The sequence below is a fragment of the Phaseolus vulgaris genome, chromosome 11 (assembly GCF_000499845.2).
Source record: "Phaseolus vulgaris cultivar G19833 chromosome 11, P. vulgaris v2.0, whole genome shotgun sequence".
Lineage (NCBI taxonomy): Eukaryota > Viridiplantae > Streptophyta > Magnoliopsida > Fabales > Fabaceae > Phaseolus > Phaseolus vulgaris.
Genome location: NC_023749.2, coordinates 4,152,508 through 4,172,571, shown reverse-complemented (window position 1 = coordinate 4,172,571; position 20,064 = coordinate 4,152,508). Strand labels below are relative to the sequence as shown.

Below are 20,064 nucleotides of genomic sequence, written 5' to 3'. Positions count from 1 at the left end.
TCCAGATCCATCAATCCGTAATAGAAATTAGGTAGGGGTGGAAAAGTGGGGTGGGCCAGCCCGCGGCCCGCGCTAAAAAATGTGGGGCGGGTTGACATTTTCAACCCGCATTAGCCCGCCCCGAATAACCCGTGGCCCGCGCGGGCCAACAGCGGGGCGGGCTGGCCCGCTAGCCCACCAAAAAAAATTAAAAAAAAAATTTAAAAAAAAAATTAAAAAAAAAAAGTAAAATTAAAAATTAAAAATTAATTGACTTGACAGCAATGGTCCAATAGAGGAGTGACAACTTTGAGTGAAAGAAAATTAGGTTTTCACTCAAATCACAACGTAGTTACGTTGTTCCATAAAATGCACACAACACAACACACGATGCACTCTCCTTTGCAGTGTCGTCGCTCGCTTTACTTGCGACTTCGCGTGGCTTCACCTGCAATTGTTGCGCGCTACTACCGCTCCGCTGCTGCACACCGCTACTGCCTCCACTCCTCCTCTACGTTAAAAAAAAAGAAAAAAAAAGCGGGCCAGCCCGCAAGCCCGCAAGTCATGAAAACCAGCCCGCATTTTGTATGCGGGGCGGGCTAGCCCGCTTTGCCACCCCTAAAATTAGGTTTCCAGATTCAACAATCCAGAAATCAACAATTTATGTAAATTTTGCTTCCAGAACACCCATTCATCCGAAAAAAAACATGATTCACTTTTGGATTGTTGAATCCGTAGCACACTCCCAGATCCCGAATTCAAATAATAGGCGAAGGTCAGTTTTGAAATTTACAAAATTGTGGGTTTGCAGGAAGAAAAATGTAGAGGTACAGGAAGAAACTGCCTTTTGTAATATGTTCCTCCAAGCCCATTAGACCTCTGTTGTTTTTGGACCGTTTTGTTGCTAAACGTAATCGCAAAGAATTAAAAAATAATTGCTTTATTTTTTATTTTTAACAATTCTTTTAGAAAAATAATAATTGAGTTTATCATTTTTTTAATTTCCTTCACAATAAAATGCCTTTCGTATTTGAATTGCTCCTTTATGAATTTTTCAATAAATGACCTTTTTTTACACATTAATAATTCCTCTAAAGATCAAAAGTTTAAGAGATAATGAGAAGCTTGTGATGTTTTAAAATATCAAATAAATGAAAGAAAATCAGGATATCTAAAGGGATATATTTAGTAAGATAAAATAAAACTTAATGGAAAAATAAACGAAATTTTAACGAATAGACCATTTGATAAAAGAAAATGCTTTTTATGAAGGGATTATTTGAAAAGAAATAGGAACCAAACAAAAAATTACGAAATAATGAGCGATTGAAAACGTTTTAATTTCACTTTTCAGAAATGGAATTTGAATTTTATCGTAAGCCTTGAATACGATAATTCAAAAGTTTTTGTCGCTTTCCTCATTATCTTTACCATCATGCTATACGTCTCTGTTATGATATTTTAATTTTTTTCTTATATTTTGCTGTCATTGTTTTTCTCTATGCTTTCTTTGTTCTTCATTTCATGTGGGTTATGGATATGTGTGATATTTATGACTGAATTGTAAATGTTGATACCTTTTTTTTATATTCTTTGTAGCTATCATTATACAGCAGCAGTGGCTTGTGAATTGTACTAATCCTCCAGAAAAAGGCAAAAGAAAAGAGTTGAAAAATGATCTTAGACAAATTTGGTTACAAAAGCATATGGTAGCTATCATTCTCAGATGAACAGGGTGATGAAAAAAGAAAGAGAAGAAGGAGAAAAAAGGAGGCACATTGTTTTGACCAGTGGAAAGTGGCAACAGATCATAATCACTTTTCTTGATTCATATACTTCCCTCAATGTTTGACTAATATCATGTATATGGTGTTTGTCGACCAGATCATTTGACTCTTTGTGAGTCCCATGTAGTGGCAAACTCAAATTGTTGCCGAAACTGTTGAATCTGCAGCAATTGTCATCATACTCAAGGCTTAAAATTTTAATATATAAATTATTGGTTTTTTTTAATTAAATTAGAGTTTGTACTATTATGGACCGAGCGGTCAATGTCATAGCTTGTCTCCTTATTAAAGGATACGGATACCAAAGTTATAGAATGATCTTAATATTAACTGGTGTTTTTTCTAATTATCAGTTGTTTCTCTTTATAGATGTGAATAACCTTTATTTTGTCTTTATGTGTTATGATTATAGTATTTAATTATATTTGTTTTGATTTTAATAACAAGAAAGAAGAGATATTCATTCTCGTATCATTTGTGTTCTGTTCCCTTTTGTTCATCTCTGTTCTATTTTGTAATACTCCTTGATCGAACTCATCGAAGCCAGCATGTCCATGCTGGCCGACCGACACATCCAATCCATTAACGCTTAAATCAATGTCAATAAAGCCAAACCATCATTAAGAACTAAATAATACGTTCCTAAGTTTGATTCACTCCACTAATCCGACCCAATAAGGTAAACACATTAAAACAATATAAATAACACATATTCCAAAACACAAGGTACGTCATTAATCACTGTACACTTCCTCCGAATGCCGAATACTCTTTTTGCTGACTTGAGCGTCGGAGTGCCTTCTGCAGATACCTACATTTGACATTTATCTGAGATAGAGCGATCGAGACCTAAAGGAGTAACATTAAGGCAAGGAGCAAACTGCATGATAGAAAGGAAGAGAAAAAAGTCAATCAATCTTTATGTCCCATCTTCCTAGTAAGAACAAGGAAAAAAGTTAAATTTATTCTCACACTCAAATATCCTTATATATAATAAGAATAAGTTAAAGATCTTACATTAACTTCTTATATAACTAAATAGTACTATACTTTAAATATAGCTAAATAGTGATATATCAGAATAAATCTTACTCAAATAATAATTAAACTGTTACAATATATAGATGGTTTTAAACTCTAATTTTGTAATAAGTTTCACTTAAAATCTATTTTTTAATATTTTCAAAACTTTTTAAGATTTCAATGACATGTGTTCCTCTATCCGTGACTTTAATCATTTTTATTTAACATGTAATTTAGTTTTTAACTTTATAAATTAGTTAATAAAATTCTGCTAAGTATTGAGTGAATATTACAGGTAATTTCAGATAAAAAAACATGAACGTACGAAATTTCTGACCATAAACCAATACACCAACTTCTTCGCACGTGCGTACTATGTCAATGAGAACTGAAAAAAAAAGGAACAAGTTTGAATAAAACACAAATGCTATATACACTATATGACAAATAATATTCATAGCAGGAAGAGATACCATGACTATAATATAACATAAAATTGAAAACCGTAAGAGAATTTCATATTTCAAAATTAAGTCTTTATAAAAATAAAAACAAATTGAAGTTTATCTAATTACAAAATTCCAAAAAATAAGTTATAAAATATCACAAAGCCTTTGAAGTGTTTCTACACTATTTGACATATATACTGGCACAAGTACAGCATGATATCACAATCTTTTTAAATAATGAATTGAGGAAATTAAATAAATAAATCAATGATGTAAAATATTCGTTTTTATGAATTTAAATAAATTTATGTACCCATTTAAAAAAAATGTTTGACTTTTTTTTATAAGTTTAGTACGGTTTCTCTGGAAGTTAAGTAACAAAAATATTAATCTCAACTGAAAATTTTAGCTTTATCCAAATTAATGAAGCGTAAGACAACATGATTATGCTTTTCATAAACTAATATGAGCCAATGAGGACTCTAGTTTTCTTCTCCAACTCTCATTATTCTTATGTACCATATATATATATATATATATATATATAGATACGCATCCGTGCATAGATATTCCTTTGCTCTCAAAATTTAACATTGTTATATCAAAATCACATGACATGGTCACAATTTAGGGTTTGGACCCTAACCAACTATTCTATATTCTACCCAAATAAGGCACTAATTTCCCAATATATTTGTGTGTTTGGGATGAGAGGATATATATATATATATATATATATATATTTTGTTAAACTTTTTTCAACTAAAAATAATATTAAAAAGTGGATTTTACATCGATGAGAAGTTTGTATCTACATATATATGTCGATATGATTTTTTTAATTCATTTCTTTTACAGATGGTCTGATAAGGTCAACAAACTATTGTTATGATATTTTAAATAATGATGATATTATATTATAGAGAATACTTTAAACCTAACACAATCTTATAAAAACGGTTTATAATGTGAGGTTGATTTGCACCTACTTACGCTACAAGAAAATCATGAAATAGAAAGTAATTTTAGAGACCAAGAATAATTAGTTGATATAATGACTAAATTAGAAACTATTTTAAAGAGTAAAAAAAATTTGGTTTCTAAATTAGTTTCTATTATTGTTAAATGGTTTCTAAATTAGTATTTAGCAACCAAAGTTTTTTATACCAAAATTAGAATATAAATAATTGGTAGTTAAAACCTTGGTAGCTAATTAAATACCAATTTAGAAACTATTTAACAAAAATAGAAACTAATTTAGAAAAAAAAAGTTTCTAAAATGGTCTCTAGTTTAATTATATTGCAACTAATTATTTTGGTATCTAAAAATTGATTTTTATTTGATGATTTTCTTGTAGTGTTATATATAAAATATAAAATGTCTTTATCTCTATTTCTAGTTAGTCGAAAATTGCTTTTCCAATGTGTTGCTTCTAAAGTTAATTATCCCCTTAATTATATACTTTGTAATGAGTTGAAAAATGAACCTTGTTTAATTAGAGTGACGTACGCAACTTTTGGTGCCATACGAGATTTATTTCCAAATTAAACAGATAGTCAATGGCGATTTAATTTGTGGTGATGAAATAGCATCACATTTTTGAAAGCAAACACTATGAAAAGAGACAAATAAATAGAATGCAGTGTGTGTTGAAGCACATAATAGCATATTAATGAATTAAGAATTTGAAGCAATTGAAAGTCCATAGGGAAAATTATATGTTATAGAGACAAGTAGGCAATGTGATGCAGAAACTAAGTTGACTTTGGGATCCAGATAGATCACAACGCATCCATCACAGGACACAGAAAAACAGAAGCTAATCTTCTAAAAAATAGTGCTTAATTACATGCCACGCATGAACCTATAGGAAACAAAATAAAGTGCAACTCAATTTTTATTAAACCATATCTTATCTGGCCTTTTGTCTTCTTCTCAACTTTATCTCATTACGGCTACTCTCAATCAATTTGATTGAAACCTTACTTCAAACACTGATATATACAACAAAAATATTGCATACAAGTGGTTTCATTTTATGAGATTGAATGATATTCAAACTTAAATTAATAGATATATTCTTAGAATATATTTATAGGTGGTTTGATAACGGCCTTTTTCACATTGAGATCTGTCAATTCGTTGTGTGACTTGATCAGGTCAACAAATTCTCACTAAGATAAACTCTATTGGACACTATATTAAGAAATAGACTTTAAATTTAACTCAACCTTACGAAATCGACTTCTAAAATAATGTTTACAGTCACTTATATCCTATGAAATATTTTTATCTTATAGATGTGAAAACTAAATACATATTTTATCACTCAAGTTTAATATTTTACAAATTTTACTAATCCAATCTTGCTTCACACATTTTACTATTATGTTCTTTTTATTCATTTTACCTATTTATTAAAAGAGTAATATTATCGATTATACTATTCACCAAGTTAAATAACACTAATTAAATATGAGAAAATTGTATAAAAAGATATAAAGTTTGTATATCAAAAAGTGAAATATAAAAAAGTTATATGATTAGAGAACAATTTTTATCTCATATAAGTTACTTTTTGTAAAATTAAATTAACTTAAATCCAAATATTTTAATTATTGTACTTGTGTAGACAAAGTGGGTCTAGATAGTATCTGAGATTGGTTGTAACAATTGTTGAGATGTCGGTCGCTCCTTTGTTCCTCAGTACTCCACTCCTTCAAACTTCACGACTCCTTCTTCTTAATTCCTCAACACTCTCGGCCGATAGTTAACATGCAAAAGGTACTTTGACGATCAAGTAAGTACTTTGTGTTAAAAGTGTATATTGAAACTGGTAAAAAACGTACCTACTCCACTGAAAAGAGCGTATTTGTAACATTGAGTTATGGATCATATGTCTAATGGACCGAATCTAGCATACATGAGTATTAGTTGATTTCTAGAAATAGTACCCTGATTTCTCAAGACATTTCCCATATTTGATGATGTGACCCTAATTTGTAGGAAGTTTTCACGACTGTCTTAATTGTCATTTATTACAACTGTGTTTTAAATATACTTCTAACCGGTTAGTTGGTCACCAAAGTCACGTGGATCGTTATGTACCGACTGGGTAAAATGACGTTATTAGTTACAAACTTTACACTTGATATGTTGGAAATATGCATCGAAATTTTCGTATCATATGTCCGATATTATATAATTAAGTTAGAATAAAACCAAATTTCCAAATAGAGTTTTGTCATTCTTGAAATCATCATTTTACAAATCTTGGAGAGTCTTAAATATGACCATCTTTCGTGAGTAACATATACCCGCTTGGAATATAATAATTATAAGGCCGATTTTGAACTTTTGTGCGACAAGTTTCTTCTCAAATTTCCTATATACCCTTTTGTTGCCGTTGTCGCTGAATGTATATTTTTTTGTTATGCAGAAATCATATTTTTATGTAAGGGGTTGGAGCATTTTAAAATATTTCATATTTATTAATTTTTTTTATTGATAAAAAATATTTGTTGTAAAAAAAATAAGAATATATAAGCTATTTGTGACAACACTGTCGATTAATAACTATAAACCAATATTCAGAGTTACGTTTTTGGTATGTCAGCATGACGAATAACCCGTTATGCCCCTTACTCCTCAAAATATGTAGCCAATTTTGATGTGAGGCTTGGTTCATCGATGTAAAAGGAATTGTTCTAATTTTATCTTTATAATTTATGTTAACTTAATGCAAACCCTTATTACTTGAATCATCAAAACGAAACTTCTGATTGGACCAATATACCAAAAACATAGGATGCATGAAAAAATAACCTTTTACTGTAAAATTTACTCATCAAATATCAACATCTGAATTACATAAACGTGTTAATTTTTCAAATGAATAATTTTATATTAGGTCATAGTCAATGACTATTCCAAAGTCAATCCAATATTTGGAACACAACATTAGCGTATGTAAGACAGAATTTTAGGTATAAATGGTTTTGAGGTTGCTGATTTTGCATGGCAATAAAATGACTGTTTCTGTGTATTGTAATGATATCACAAAGCCTTTGCAATTATGCAGCTGAGAGAAAGAAGAGAATTGTTTCAGAAAAGGTTTTATTTGAAGTAATTATGGTATTGATATGAAATATTTCTCGTGTATAATCTACTGATTTTTTTTTTATCAGCATCTGAATGAAGGCAACATAGATCTCTCACACGTTTTACTTAAATGAAGTTGAAATGATTACTATAAATATAATATAGCAATAGCGAAGAAGTGCCGTGACTTCTGCAAATGTATGCTATATGGAGTAGAGATGCACTGCCACCGACCCTTTAAAGTTGGCTAATAATCACATCCACCTCCATTATCTCAACATAATGTGATACTCAATATATTATCTTTATCTTTCACTTTATTTTTATTTTTTTTAAACACACATCTCAAAAACACACCAAATCAAATAAGTTTATTTTCTCATTCTGATGGGTGTTTTGTTTAAACTCTATCACATGCATCCAAATGATAAGTTAATCTTATTATGTCAACAAGCTTAGATTCAGAGTTTTTTTTTCAGGTAATAGGGAGGTGACTTGAACCCTCATAATAAGAATATCATGTTGTAAAAGGTTCGTGAAAACCAAATAGTAACTGTAGTAGAAGTAGAAAGCTTCATTCTTATGATTTAGGGTTGTTGGAGGATTATGGGACTAAAATCCTTAAAAAAATTCAATAGATTAGAGTATCCTAATATTTTCATTTATTCTAATTTTTTACTTAATTGCTGATAAAAAAAAAACAATTTCTTGTTGTTAACATTTTTGTTTCCTGACCTATCATTAGTTGATTACTTTGCAATAAGAAATAAATGTTCCTACAAGATTAGAATCTTCCATAACACTTCTTCTTGTTGTAATCTTCTCGTCTTCCTGGTCTCATGGTTAGGCTTCTTTTGGCTGGATCTCTAATCTGGACACGATGGGGGTACCTGCAAAGACTCTGACGATCAAGTCAGCCTGAGAGCTAAGTACCAAAGGAGTAGGGAGTGAATAGTTACCTTGGGTGTTGTGCCTCTTCTGCTATTTATACTGTTCTAGATGGGCTATGGTTGCTATGGGCCTGCTTTAGGGTCCAAACGAAGGTTCAATTGTGCCTTAACCGTGCTTATCACCTAAGTTGGCTTGTTTATACCTAATTACGTGTTTAGTTTTGCATCTTGTTGTCTAGTTGGCTTTGTCATCTGGTCGGCTTTTCGACCATCCGGTAGTACAATAAGTAAAACTTAAATTTACTAAAGGTGAATCCACTTCTCTAGAACCAAAACTGAGCATAAACTATTGGAACTCAAATGCATGCACCTAAAAGATGAATGTAGAAGTTCTAAAGGGTGATTCTGAACCACTCGTTTTTTCTTTTACTTTTCTTTTTCTTTTTGGGAAAGCTTAGCCTTCTATTTACTCATCCTGTTTTGAACTTTTTACATTTCGTGTGAGGGTCATTTTTGGCCTATAAAAAGGATGCTCAGAGCCTGAAGATAGCCTTCACAAACCTGATGAGAACTTCACATGCTAGCAAAAAAATGAAGTCCTACTTTGCTTTTTTCCTAATATTCTCTCTTCTCCTGGTAAGCTTGTATGAAAGTTTGTTCGATCTTATCTGAAGCCTCTCTTATCATGTGTTGTTTAATGATGAGCTTTCTATTTTCTTTCAACTGATATAGGTTGTTAACCTCAGCTATGCAAGAAAAGACATGGGAGACTATTGGAAGAACATGATGAATGGACAACCTATGCCTGAAGCAATCAAAGACCTGCTTGTTCAAGATCCACAAGTATCAGACACAGTGAAGGATCATTTCATTCGGGACTTTGACATAAGGCCTAATGTCATATTATATCACACACATATTCCACCCAACAAGCGGAAGCAGCATGCCATGGCCAAGAAAATAGAAGAGTTTCATGGCTGAACAAACTAGCATAAAGGGTTGAAGCTCAAATCATTTGCTCATGGTTTAGAGAAGGAAGACACACATATTTCTACATAGTATATGATCCATAAACATCATGGTCTTTGGTCCCTTGCAGAGCTATTCATGTTTCTAAACCTCTCTTTCTGTTGAACCCTTTATTAATAGATTATCTTTATGGTTTTCCTTTTTTAGCTGCATGTATATCTTTGTGTCCTGCAGAATTTTTATAGTCAGTAGACATGAATCATGATGCTTCTTTTGGATTGTCATGATTACTCGTCAGAAATTTATAAAAAAAAAATGTATTAATCCTCAGAAAGATATACTAGGTGATCCATGGAGGGTTTTTCTTTGATCATTAATCCATCTCAGAGTTTCAAAGCAAAGAAAGCATATAATTTTAGATCAAGATTTTATGAGAGGATACAATTTAATCTTCCATGAAGATGAAGGCATATGATAAGTGCTGTGCTGCTAATTTCCCTCTGATATGAATCCTCTCTCTTGGGTCCTTTCTCTCCTCAAACAAGTTAACTATTTAGCCAAAAAAATAAATAAAAAAATTAAGAGTCTAATTTATTTGCCATGACATTGACAACTTGTTGTACTTCTCAAGCTGGTTTAGAATATGATTGCACAGGCCTAAGAAAATGTTGATTTCTAAATACTATTTAACTATTGATGGTATTCCAAAACAGAGAAATTTGTGTAATAATCTTAAGCAAAACGTGTTGTTATTTTATCTTTTGGGGCCCATTTGAATCGGTACGGTTTGTGTACTTGCAGAAACATAAAGACACAAGATGCACAATTAGTTTCTTTCTGTATTTTAAGGTTTATTTTGTCAGAACCCAGGGGTTGAATCAGTTTTTTTTCTTGGATTAAACAGTTAATTTTTTGGCAAGTTATTCCAATTTCAACAAGAACTTTTTTAAATTATCAAATATAATTTAAAAGTCAAATTTCGTTTAAAAATAATCTGAAATGCAAAAAAATATATTTTGAAAAAGAAAATTTGAAACATAAAATATGAAAATGTATTTTCAGAACAAATTTTCTGAAATAAAAAAATGTGTTCCAAAAATTCAAATTTGAAAATCTATTCTATACCAGAACATAAAATCTGAAAATGCATCTTATAAAAGAATTTTTGAATTTGAAAATCCAAATATGAAAAAGGACTTTCAAAAGATTTTTTATCCACTCCTTTCTTTCATTAAATGTTATTTTTGTTATTTTGTACGGACATTTTCGTTATTTTTTTAGATTGGGTGTAAGTTGAAATTGATATAATACAAGAAAAATTTGCTTAACTTTGTTTGGATCCGAGCCCGTTGGGCTTCAGTGTGGATGGCCCATCTTGATTGAGAGGATTCTTCAATCAGAAAATTCATATTTGTTGTTTATGTTGCTTAACCCTAAATTCTAAATCCTAATTTTTAGATACTAATTTAAAAATAATTAACAATAATAAAAGTTAAATTAGAAATTTTTTTTTTTAGTTTTTAAAATAATCTCTAATTTTATTATTATTGTAATTAATTATTTTAATATCTAAAAATTAATTTTTATTTTATGATTTTCTTGTAGTGGATAATAAGTTTTTAGTTTTTACTTATATACATGAACATAAACTAATTTTAATTTATGAAAAAAATTAGTTTTTTTCTTGTTACTTTTTTCATCCCTATATCAATTCTAATTACAATCAATAAATTTCACAGCCTTTATCAGTAACATGGTTTTTCTTTTGTTTTAGAAACTGAACTTGAACAATATTGAGTTGAGCAGATCAACTAACAAAATTTTTTTTTTTCAATTAATTTGATCCCGAATCAAGTGCTTATTTATTTTCATCACACTGTAATTAAGGCAAAGTCACCGATGCATATTTTTCAACATATTATTAATTGTTCTTGCTGTTAACCAGTTGGAACTGATATGAAAAAATGACTTCACTTAATCATAGTGACTGATATTTTGCTTCATATAAGGAAAGTAACTATGAACTCCTTAAAATAAATATACTCTTTATAACTCATTTTAATAATACAGTAATATGTATTGAAATTTTAAATTAAATAAATATAACTAAAATAATATTATTGAGTTTTCAAGTGTTTTTTAGTCAATGATGTCAAAATATCACCAACTATTTAATAATTATGACAAATATTTTATAAGCATATTTTTTATCCTGTTTCCATTTATTTTTAATTTTATACAAAATCTATATCATGTATCCCATTTGATATATTTTCTCTGACAACATTTTTGTCTGTCTCATCCTACCATAATTATTGGATCTAAAATAGAAAATGACATTAATATATGTAATTATTGAATATGTACTCTGTTGTAGCTGTAATGTTGTCTTTACTTGCTGGCTTTCACTGAATGGTTCCTTGTTGTTCTTTCACTTTCATCTCCATAATGCACCCTCTCACTCTCTTCTTCTTACCTGCAAAAGGATCTTCTCTTTCCAAACAAAATAATATTACAAATTAAAGTTTGAAGGAAAGCTTGTAAACCATCAATGAAGCTGAAATGAACACAGTGAAGATGGAAATGAACTCAGTTGTGCTGATATGTTGATTATCTTCTTCCACTCTTTAACATTGCTCGCTCAAATGAGCGTCTCATCCACACAGATTTGAGTAATTTGTAAGTGTAGATGGAATACTCATTTGAGCAAGAAACATTAACTAAGGGGACTTGGCATATCTTGTTCTGTGTTTCTTAGTTATGGTGCAAGAAGGAAGAACATTGGCTTGGTATTTATTTGAAAATGAGAGGGTCTAATCAGAAAGATGCATGAGTTAAGTGGTTGAGTTTGGTTGAACATTGAAAGTCAGATAAAGATTTTGATGTATAGAGAAAGGACTTGTGGTTGTGGTTGTGGTGTGGATATTCATAGAATGGCAGCTGAAGACACATGTTCAAGCCAACAATCAAGGCCAATGCCACTTGATCTTCAACCTATGCTTAAACACAAAACCTTTAATCACCAAATTATTATTGGACAAAATCAAGTTGCTTTCAATTTGTTGTTTGTACCCAGTTTTTTAGATGTTTTTAACAAGTTGATTTTGAATGAAATTTTTCATTATTCAAATTAATTTTAAAGTAGTATGATTTATATTTAAATGTTTTTACTTTAAAAGTAAGATAATAGTAAAATTTGATGGAATTTTTTTTATCCAATGCTTAAAGTTATTTAAATTTACTTTAACCCATAATACATTCTAAAGCTAAAATTAATGTCTCAACACATGTTTAATTTTACTAAAACTCACATTCGGTAACATTTAGATATGATTTTAAAAAATTTAATTTGAAATCAATGTTAGTTTAAAAAAACACTTAGATGTTACCTTCTATATGAATTATTTTATTTTGTATTCTATAAGAAAATAGACACAAATTTATCGAATTATCTACCAATCAAAAGCACTAGACAATAACAAAAGAAACGGTAGAGAAGGTCAATAGGAAGAATAAATGAAGAATCATGGAAAAGTTTACGTCGTTCAACTGAAACTCAATCTACACATTCTTTGAAAATCATTAAATATAAATAAAAACTAGTTTTTAGAAAGAAAAAAATAATTAATTATTATATTGACTAAATTAGGTACTATTTTAGATATAAAAAATCTTTTGTATTTAAAGTAGTTTATATTACTACTAAAATTTATAAACTAGTTTTTAAATTGATATTTAATTAACTATTAAGATTTTAACTATCAATTAATTTAGATTCTAAAGTTCGTAGCTAAAATTTTGGTAGCTAATTAGTTACTAATTTAGAAACTAGTTTATAAATTTTATTAATAATATAAACTACTTTATATATCAATAATTTTTTTAGTCTCTAAAATAATATCTAATTTAGTTAATATAAATAAATTATTATTTTTGTCTTTAAGATTTCTATTTAATGAATTTCTTGTAGTGACATTCATCGTCATAAATTAACTAAGAAAGAGACTAAAACTACAACACATAATATTTCTCAGTAGTAAACCTTAAACTCTAAACTCTCAACTCTAAATTCATTATAAAGTCTTATTTATATAGATTGAGTAAAAAAGTTAATTAGTTGAACATGTCAGAAGACTCTTATTTATAACTTGGAAGTCAAACTTATGTAAAAAAAAGTCTGAACATCGATGATTTAGGTAGAGCTTCTCGCGGTTCATTATAAAATCTTATTTAGACACTTATGGTTAGACCGTTGGTAGTTAAAATTTTAATACTTAATTAGATATCAATTTAAAAATTAATTCATAAATTTGTATTAATAATATAAAGTACTTTATATATCAATAATGATTGTAATCTATAAAATAATATTTAATTTAATTAATATAATGATTTATTATTTTTTATCTATTAAATTAGTTTTTATTTAATGATTTGTTGAGATATCTTCTTGTTGATATACAAATACAATGACTAATCCATGCTAACTTCTAATTTGGAAAATTAGATTATTAAATAAAACTACACCGTGAGGTACTTGTTCATATAAAAAATAAGAAACATACTGTACGTAGTTGTATCCATCAGATATATTTAAAATATAACTGTAATATAAATTCATTATGATTGATATATCAATTGGAAATACTTAAAAGTTTTAACTATATAATCTTTTGTTATATCTCTCCAATATAATATCAATCATAAATATATCATTAAAAGTAATTATTTTATAATTATTCATATTTTAATCCTAAAACTAAAGACTTCAGAATATTATTTAACTTCAACTTATACATGTTCAATATTTTAGATTCACTTAATTATCTTCATATACTTTTAGTGACTTGAGAGTAGTAGGTCAACTTCCATTATTTGTACTTCTTTCGTGTAAAAACAATTCTCATTGTTATTATCCAAAATTCAATTCATAAATATCATAATAACTTAGATCTCATTGTTCAAATTTTGTTAAAAATATTTGGCATCCACATCCACACAAATCAAGAGCATTGTGTTCTTGAAATTACCCACTCAATCATCTACAGTGTTAAGTTGTGAGAAATTACTGAAAAATTTGCATGGTTTCAAAGCCTACATATACATTAATCATCCACCAAGATTACAAATTGAAGCAAGAATTCTCTTCTTTTTTAGTTATTTATTATTAACTCGTCAATAAGCTAAAAACAAATATTAACCGATATAATCAAAGTAGAAAGATAAAATTATTTTTTCATAGATTAAAATAAACTTATAGACAAATTCAAAATAAAAAAGTTTAAGAATTATATAAAAGAATTTTTACAAATGAATTTATAGATAAAATAATTATATTATTTTGTCAAAAAAAAAATACTATAACTCAGTAGATTAAAAGTAGTGATAGTTTTTTCTTTCATTACTTATGACCTCATAGGTCTTTAGAAGTTGTAATTGTACAAGCCCCTGAAGCCTCTTGTTCATAAGAAGCAGGAAATTTACCCATACCCATAACCATAACCATAACAAACTTTGGCTCCAGACACAGTACTTATTGTAGCAATTAAACCATCACATCACATGGTTGCAAGACTGTGTTGTTGCAGTTTCTGAACCAAGATGAGATTATCTGCTGGAAAAAAGTGGCACACAGAAGTGGTTCCTGGTTCAACCTTCAGAACTTGAAATGAAACATGACTATGACCCCATTGGGAGGTATCCATGTGGCAAACAACCATGGCCTCCACCCTATCACCGTTTTCACCACCAAGTCCCACCCTATATATCTTATTCTCACTTTCTTGGCTGTGGCAGTAAAAAACAGTGTAAGGGTAAGGCATGGTATGGCAAGCCACCATCTTGGAAGCTGGGATCTCTACTATGTTTTCCAAAGTGTAGTTTTGGAAAGTGACACTGGATTTGGTCTGGTGAGAGGTGGTGAAAACTTGGAGATCATGTGTGAAGCCAAGAATGGTTTGAGTGAAGTCAAGCATGGATTCTAAAGAGGTGGCACAGAACTTTTCCTCTCCTTTGATGGGTTTACTCTCACATTCCCTCAGGGTGTCTTCCATGGCTTTGGCTTGGGGAGAGCTTGGAGAATAAGAGAAGACTTTGAGGAGGTTTGGGAGTTGGTTCAAGGAGAAAGGGAGAGAGTCAGCTTCTTCTCTTGGCCACAACTTAGGAGAGGTTGCAGGGTCCCTCTTGGGAAAATAAACTTCCATTGTTTTCCCAACCTTCAAATCTTTGAAGGTGAAGAACACCATTACAGAAGGGTCCATGTGGGAATGAACGTGTTCATGCTCATGCTCTGTGTGCAGTGTTGGATGATTCTCATCAGAGATTGCTTCCAAGATTTTGTTTTCTGTTCCACTTCCAACCAATTCCCTGCCTCTGCTGCCACTGGAACACTGCAAAAGTTCAACAGAGAATACTAGTTAGCTAAAGAACTTAGCAGTGAAAATTGAGATGAAAGAAAAGATTTGCATTGAATGTACCGTGATTATGAGTAGATGGAGAAAGATGATCCATAGCTTATACTTTTGGCCCATGTTTCTGCTTGCATGCATTGAACACTTCGTCACCTTTGCCTCTCAAAATAGATCCTGGTAAATAATTGCTCACTGACTAATCATATCACATCAGACACATGCTTTGATTTACGTCATTTTCTCCATACCTTCCATAACATTAATAATAAATAATAAGTAATATATGTACATTTGATGTGTGTGTGCATATATATATATTAAAATGAAATGTTCATAAAAAAATTATTTCTTTTTATAAAATATAAGGGGATTTTTATTTTGAAAAATTACTCTTACAGAATTAGTTATGTAATGTAAATTTAAGTACTTTTTTATTTGAAACCTTATAATGGAATGTTTAAGTACTATTTATTTCAATATTAATATGACTAATGTGAATACTTCACTTTTTGGTAGGTTCTGATTCATTCGTATATTAATTAATAATCAATTAATTTGTTTAAACAAACAAAATACGCAGTGTCACCATATAAAAATTTGGTTAAATTTAACTTAAATAATCTAAGATGATCTTAACGAATAAATGATCAATTACTAAATTAAAAAAGCATATGATTTATACTCAATAAGTCACATCGTTATTAATTAATAATATTTTTATTGAGAAGTTGCACCTACTACCATTTCCTATTTAAAAAAAAGGTAGATACAATTATTGAGCAATAAATAATGTAATTAGTATTTATTAATTAAAAAATTATTTTTAAAATATGATTTTTGTCATGATAAGTCCAATGGTCTGGTTATAAATAGAGTTTAAGAAGTAAATTTTAAATATAACTTAACTTTACAAAATCAATAAGTTTGCAGTTATTTATATATATACTACAAAATATATTTTTTTTAATTAATGTTGGATTTTTAACATAATTCAAATTATTCAATAAAAAAATATATTTTATATTTAGTTATATATGATTGTTTATTTCAATTCGATTGAATTTAAACTTAATCTATAGACACTTAAATTTAAATATGTAAGTTGTATATGTCAATTTTTCAAACATGTTTTTTAGAAGTGAGTATTGATCTATATAACTAGTGAGTTTTACGGAATAGAGAGTTGGTACGGTTTGTAAAAATTAAGAGTTATTTAAGATACAAGTTGTACAAATAAAAAAAATTATAATGATTTTATGTAGATTTTCAAGCCTAAAACATAAATATACATAAACAAATCATAATTCACTTATAAATTTTATAATAAATTAATAAATTTATCAAATTTTAAAATTTTAAGTAAAATTTCACAATAAAGTTTATTTATTCTATTTATTTTATAATTAAGGGTTTTCACACAAATTCTTAGTTTAATATATAACTTTAATACCATATTAACAAGTGTTCTTTTAAGTCTAACTCAACCCCATAAAATTGACTAACCCCATAAAATTGACTAATGGAATGAGGTTTGCATCCACTTATATATAAAAAAATATTCTTATTTCTAGTCGATGCGTGATCTCGAACAAGTTCACTTAGTAAATTACAAATCGATATATACTAAATATAAATATCTAATACAGTTATGTTAACTTTTTTATTATAATTATAGTAGCAAACTTATTTATATATATTTAGTGATTTTTTTTGCAATTTTTTTTAAAAGGTTGTAAGAAATGAGTTTTCAGAATATTTTCTTGTAAATATAAAATTCTTAGAAATATTTGTAAGACAAAGTTTTACGAAATATATTTTTTTTAATGATGTTTGGATATAAGCATTATTAATTTAAATTAATAATTTAATTATTTGGTCTTTGTCAAAAATATATTAAACTATTGGGAAAAGAAATACATCATTGATCACATGAACCGATCCTGAATTGTTAAATGTATATGTTATTATTATTATTGTCGTGATGATCTTTTTTCTTTCCTTTTTGGATCTACTTTAATCCGACACGATCAAAGAATTCTTGTCTTATTATTTATACAAATATATTGATCTACTTTTTTGTCCCAAATATAATAATATTTAAATCGATTATTTGTTTTATATGTAAATCCTATTCATGCAACCTAGAATATAACTGTATAATTTTACGAGGTAATTATATAATATAGGATTTGCCTCGGTCAGCAGCATCAAAAGAAAATCCTAGGATATAATTAAAAATAAATAAATAAACATTTTGAAGCAACCTGGCAATTAATGAATTAATTTATATAATTTTGGATTTAACCCATTCACAAAAAGAAACCATCTTCAATTATATCAGGCTTTTATGAGTAAAAAACATTTATGGTGTGCTTAATAGTGAAGAACATTCATGGTACATGTCTATGATGTGACACCTCTTTTTTTTCATTTTCTTTTTTACTTTAAAAAAATATTGAAGATCTTACAACTAAAAATAAAAATATTTCATGATATATAAGTGGGTACAAATCTCATTTTATAAGTTAATTTTATAAAATTGAGTTAGCTTATAAAGTCATTTATAATTTATCAAAACGGAAGTTTGTTGGGTTTATCATGTTACCCGCTATAGTATCATCCATAATACATAGTATCACGCACGAGTTGACGAGTCTCGACGTAGGAGTGTATTGGAAATCACACATTGACTAAAGATAAAAACATTTAATAGTATACAAGTGAGTGCAAACTTCACCTTATAAGTTCTTATTTTATAAGGTTGAGTTATACCTTAAAATTTACGTAGGAAAAAAAAACAAAAAATAAATTTGAAAATATATTATTATTTCTTGTATTTAAAAATAAATAGAATTGAAACTGTAATTTCATCATTTATTATTTATTATTATTACGAAATGATTAATTTTTAGCTTCTTTAGGAATCTAAAGTTAGTTAAGTTTATTTTTCTTGTTTAGTTAATTTGTATTTATGAGTTTGTTTTTCTATTAAAACATTCACATTGAAAATTTGACTTTCATGAGTTTATTAGGAATAAATTTACTCTAGAAAGTTGTAATCTCCTCAAATTATTTAATGTTATCATTTTTAAGGTTTATTTAAAAAATTATGAATTCAAATATTATCAAATTTTGAAACAATAAAATAAATTAGTACTGAATTGATTGATAATAAAGCAATAAATTACTTTTAGAAAAAAAAACAAAAGGTTTAATTTAAATTTAAAGATACTTCACTATATAAAGTATATGACAAGTATATGATGTGTACTTTAAAAACTAAGAACTAAGAGAGAGAGAAACACATCAAGATTCCAATTGTCAATCACCATGATTAGACCAATTTACTATATTCTCATGTTTTCTAATAATTCTTCAATAAACAAAAAAGTACAATAGACACAATAAGATCTTAAACCTACGATATCTTTTATTATCATTTTTGTAAAACCCTAAAATTATAAACAAATTCTTGTGAGAATCGAACACACCATATATATTAAAAAAATACAACATCACCTAGAAAGTTTAAGCACAAATGAGAAGAAAAGATACAAAGGTAAGGTAATCACATATATGAACCAAAGATTAGAGAAATAAGTCTATCAAAATTGCTTTTATGTTAGGTAAGAGTCTCTCTTGTGAAACAAAGTGTTTTTAGACAAAATGATTTAGATTTTGTGTTATTTAGTTTTAAAATGAGATAATGTACAGAATTTAGTGCCTAACAATTTTAATGGATTAAAAGAAAGCTTAGTAAGTTTTCAATATTTTAATATGTTAAAATAATATTTTTAATTTGTTAAAATCACTCCTGAGTCATTTTAATTGACTAAAAAGTCATTTTAATTAATTAAATCAAAACCAATAAAGATATGAATTTTAAGTAATTTTAATCAATTACAAACTCGTTTGTCCATTAAAACAAAGTTAACTTAACAACTTTGGATTTTAGGTGATTTTAATCGATTTAATTTTATCATTTTAACCAATTAAACTAGTATTCTTTGTTTCGCCAGCAAATCTGAATTTTAATTTATTAAAGTATAATTATAAAAACAAATCTGAATTTTAATTTATTAAAATATAATTATAAGCCACGAAATGTTCTATAATACTTTCAAAGGTCTTTCCAACTTAAGAAATTATGAAATCAAGGCTAAGAAAACAATTATAACAAGAATAAAACCACAAATTTTAAGAGAAATTCAAGATTAACATCTTTCCCATTTGCATCATCAATCATCACAAAATAGTTGGAAACCTCAAATTTAGGAAGTTTGTAACCATCAAATCTTTTATCTTCAAACTTTTATGTTAACATTTACTTAGTAAATATTTTTTTTATTAGAAACTTCTATCTTTTATTTCCAAGAAGCATACATAAAATTATTCTTAAGAATATATCAACTAAATTTGTTTAACTATTCCGGAATCATAATTATATAATATTAA

The 20,064-nt window shown here is 28.2% G+C and overlaps 1 protein-coding gene across 1 annotated transcript; it reads right to left on the bottom strand.

The window, feature by feature from the left end:
- Window positions 1-14,572: 14,572 nt before the first annotated feature.
- Window positions 14,573-15,892, bottom strand: LOC137810812 (BURP domain-containing protein BNM2A-like). Its single transcript, XM_068612268.1, has 2 exons — window positions 15,676-15,892; window positions 14,573-15,588 (listed from the first exon to the last, which is right to left on the bottom strand). Exons 1-2 carry the CDS (start codon window positions 15,745-15,747, stop codon window positions 14,758-14,760), a joined length of 903 nt encoding a protein of 300 aa, XP_068468369.1. The 5' UTR covers window positions 15,748-15,892; the 3' UTR covers window positions 14,573-14,757.
- Window positions 15,893-20,064: the final 4,172 nt, after the last annotated feature.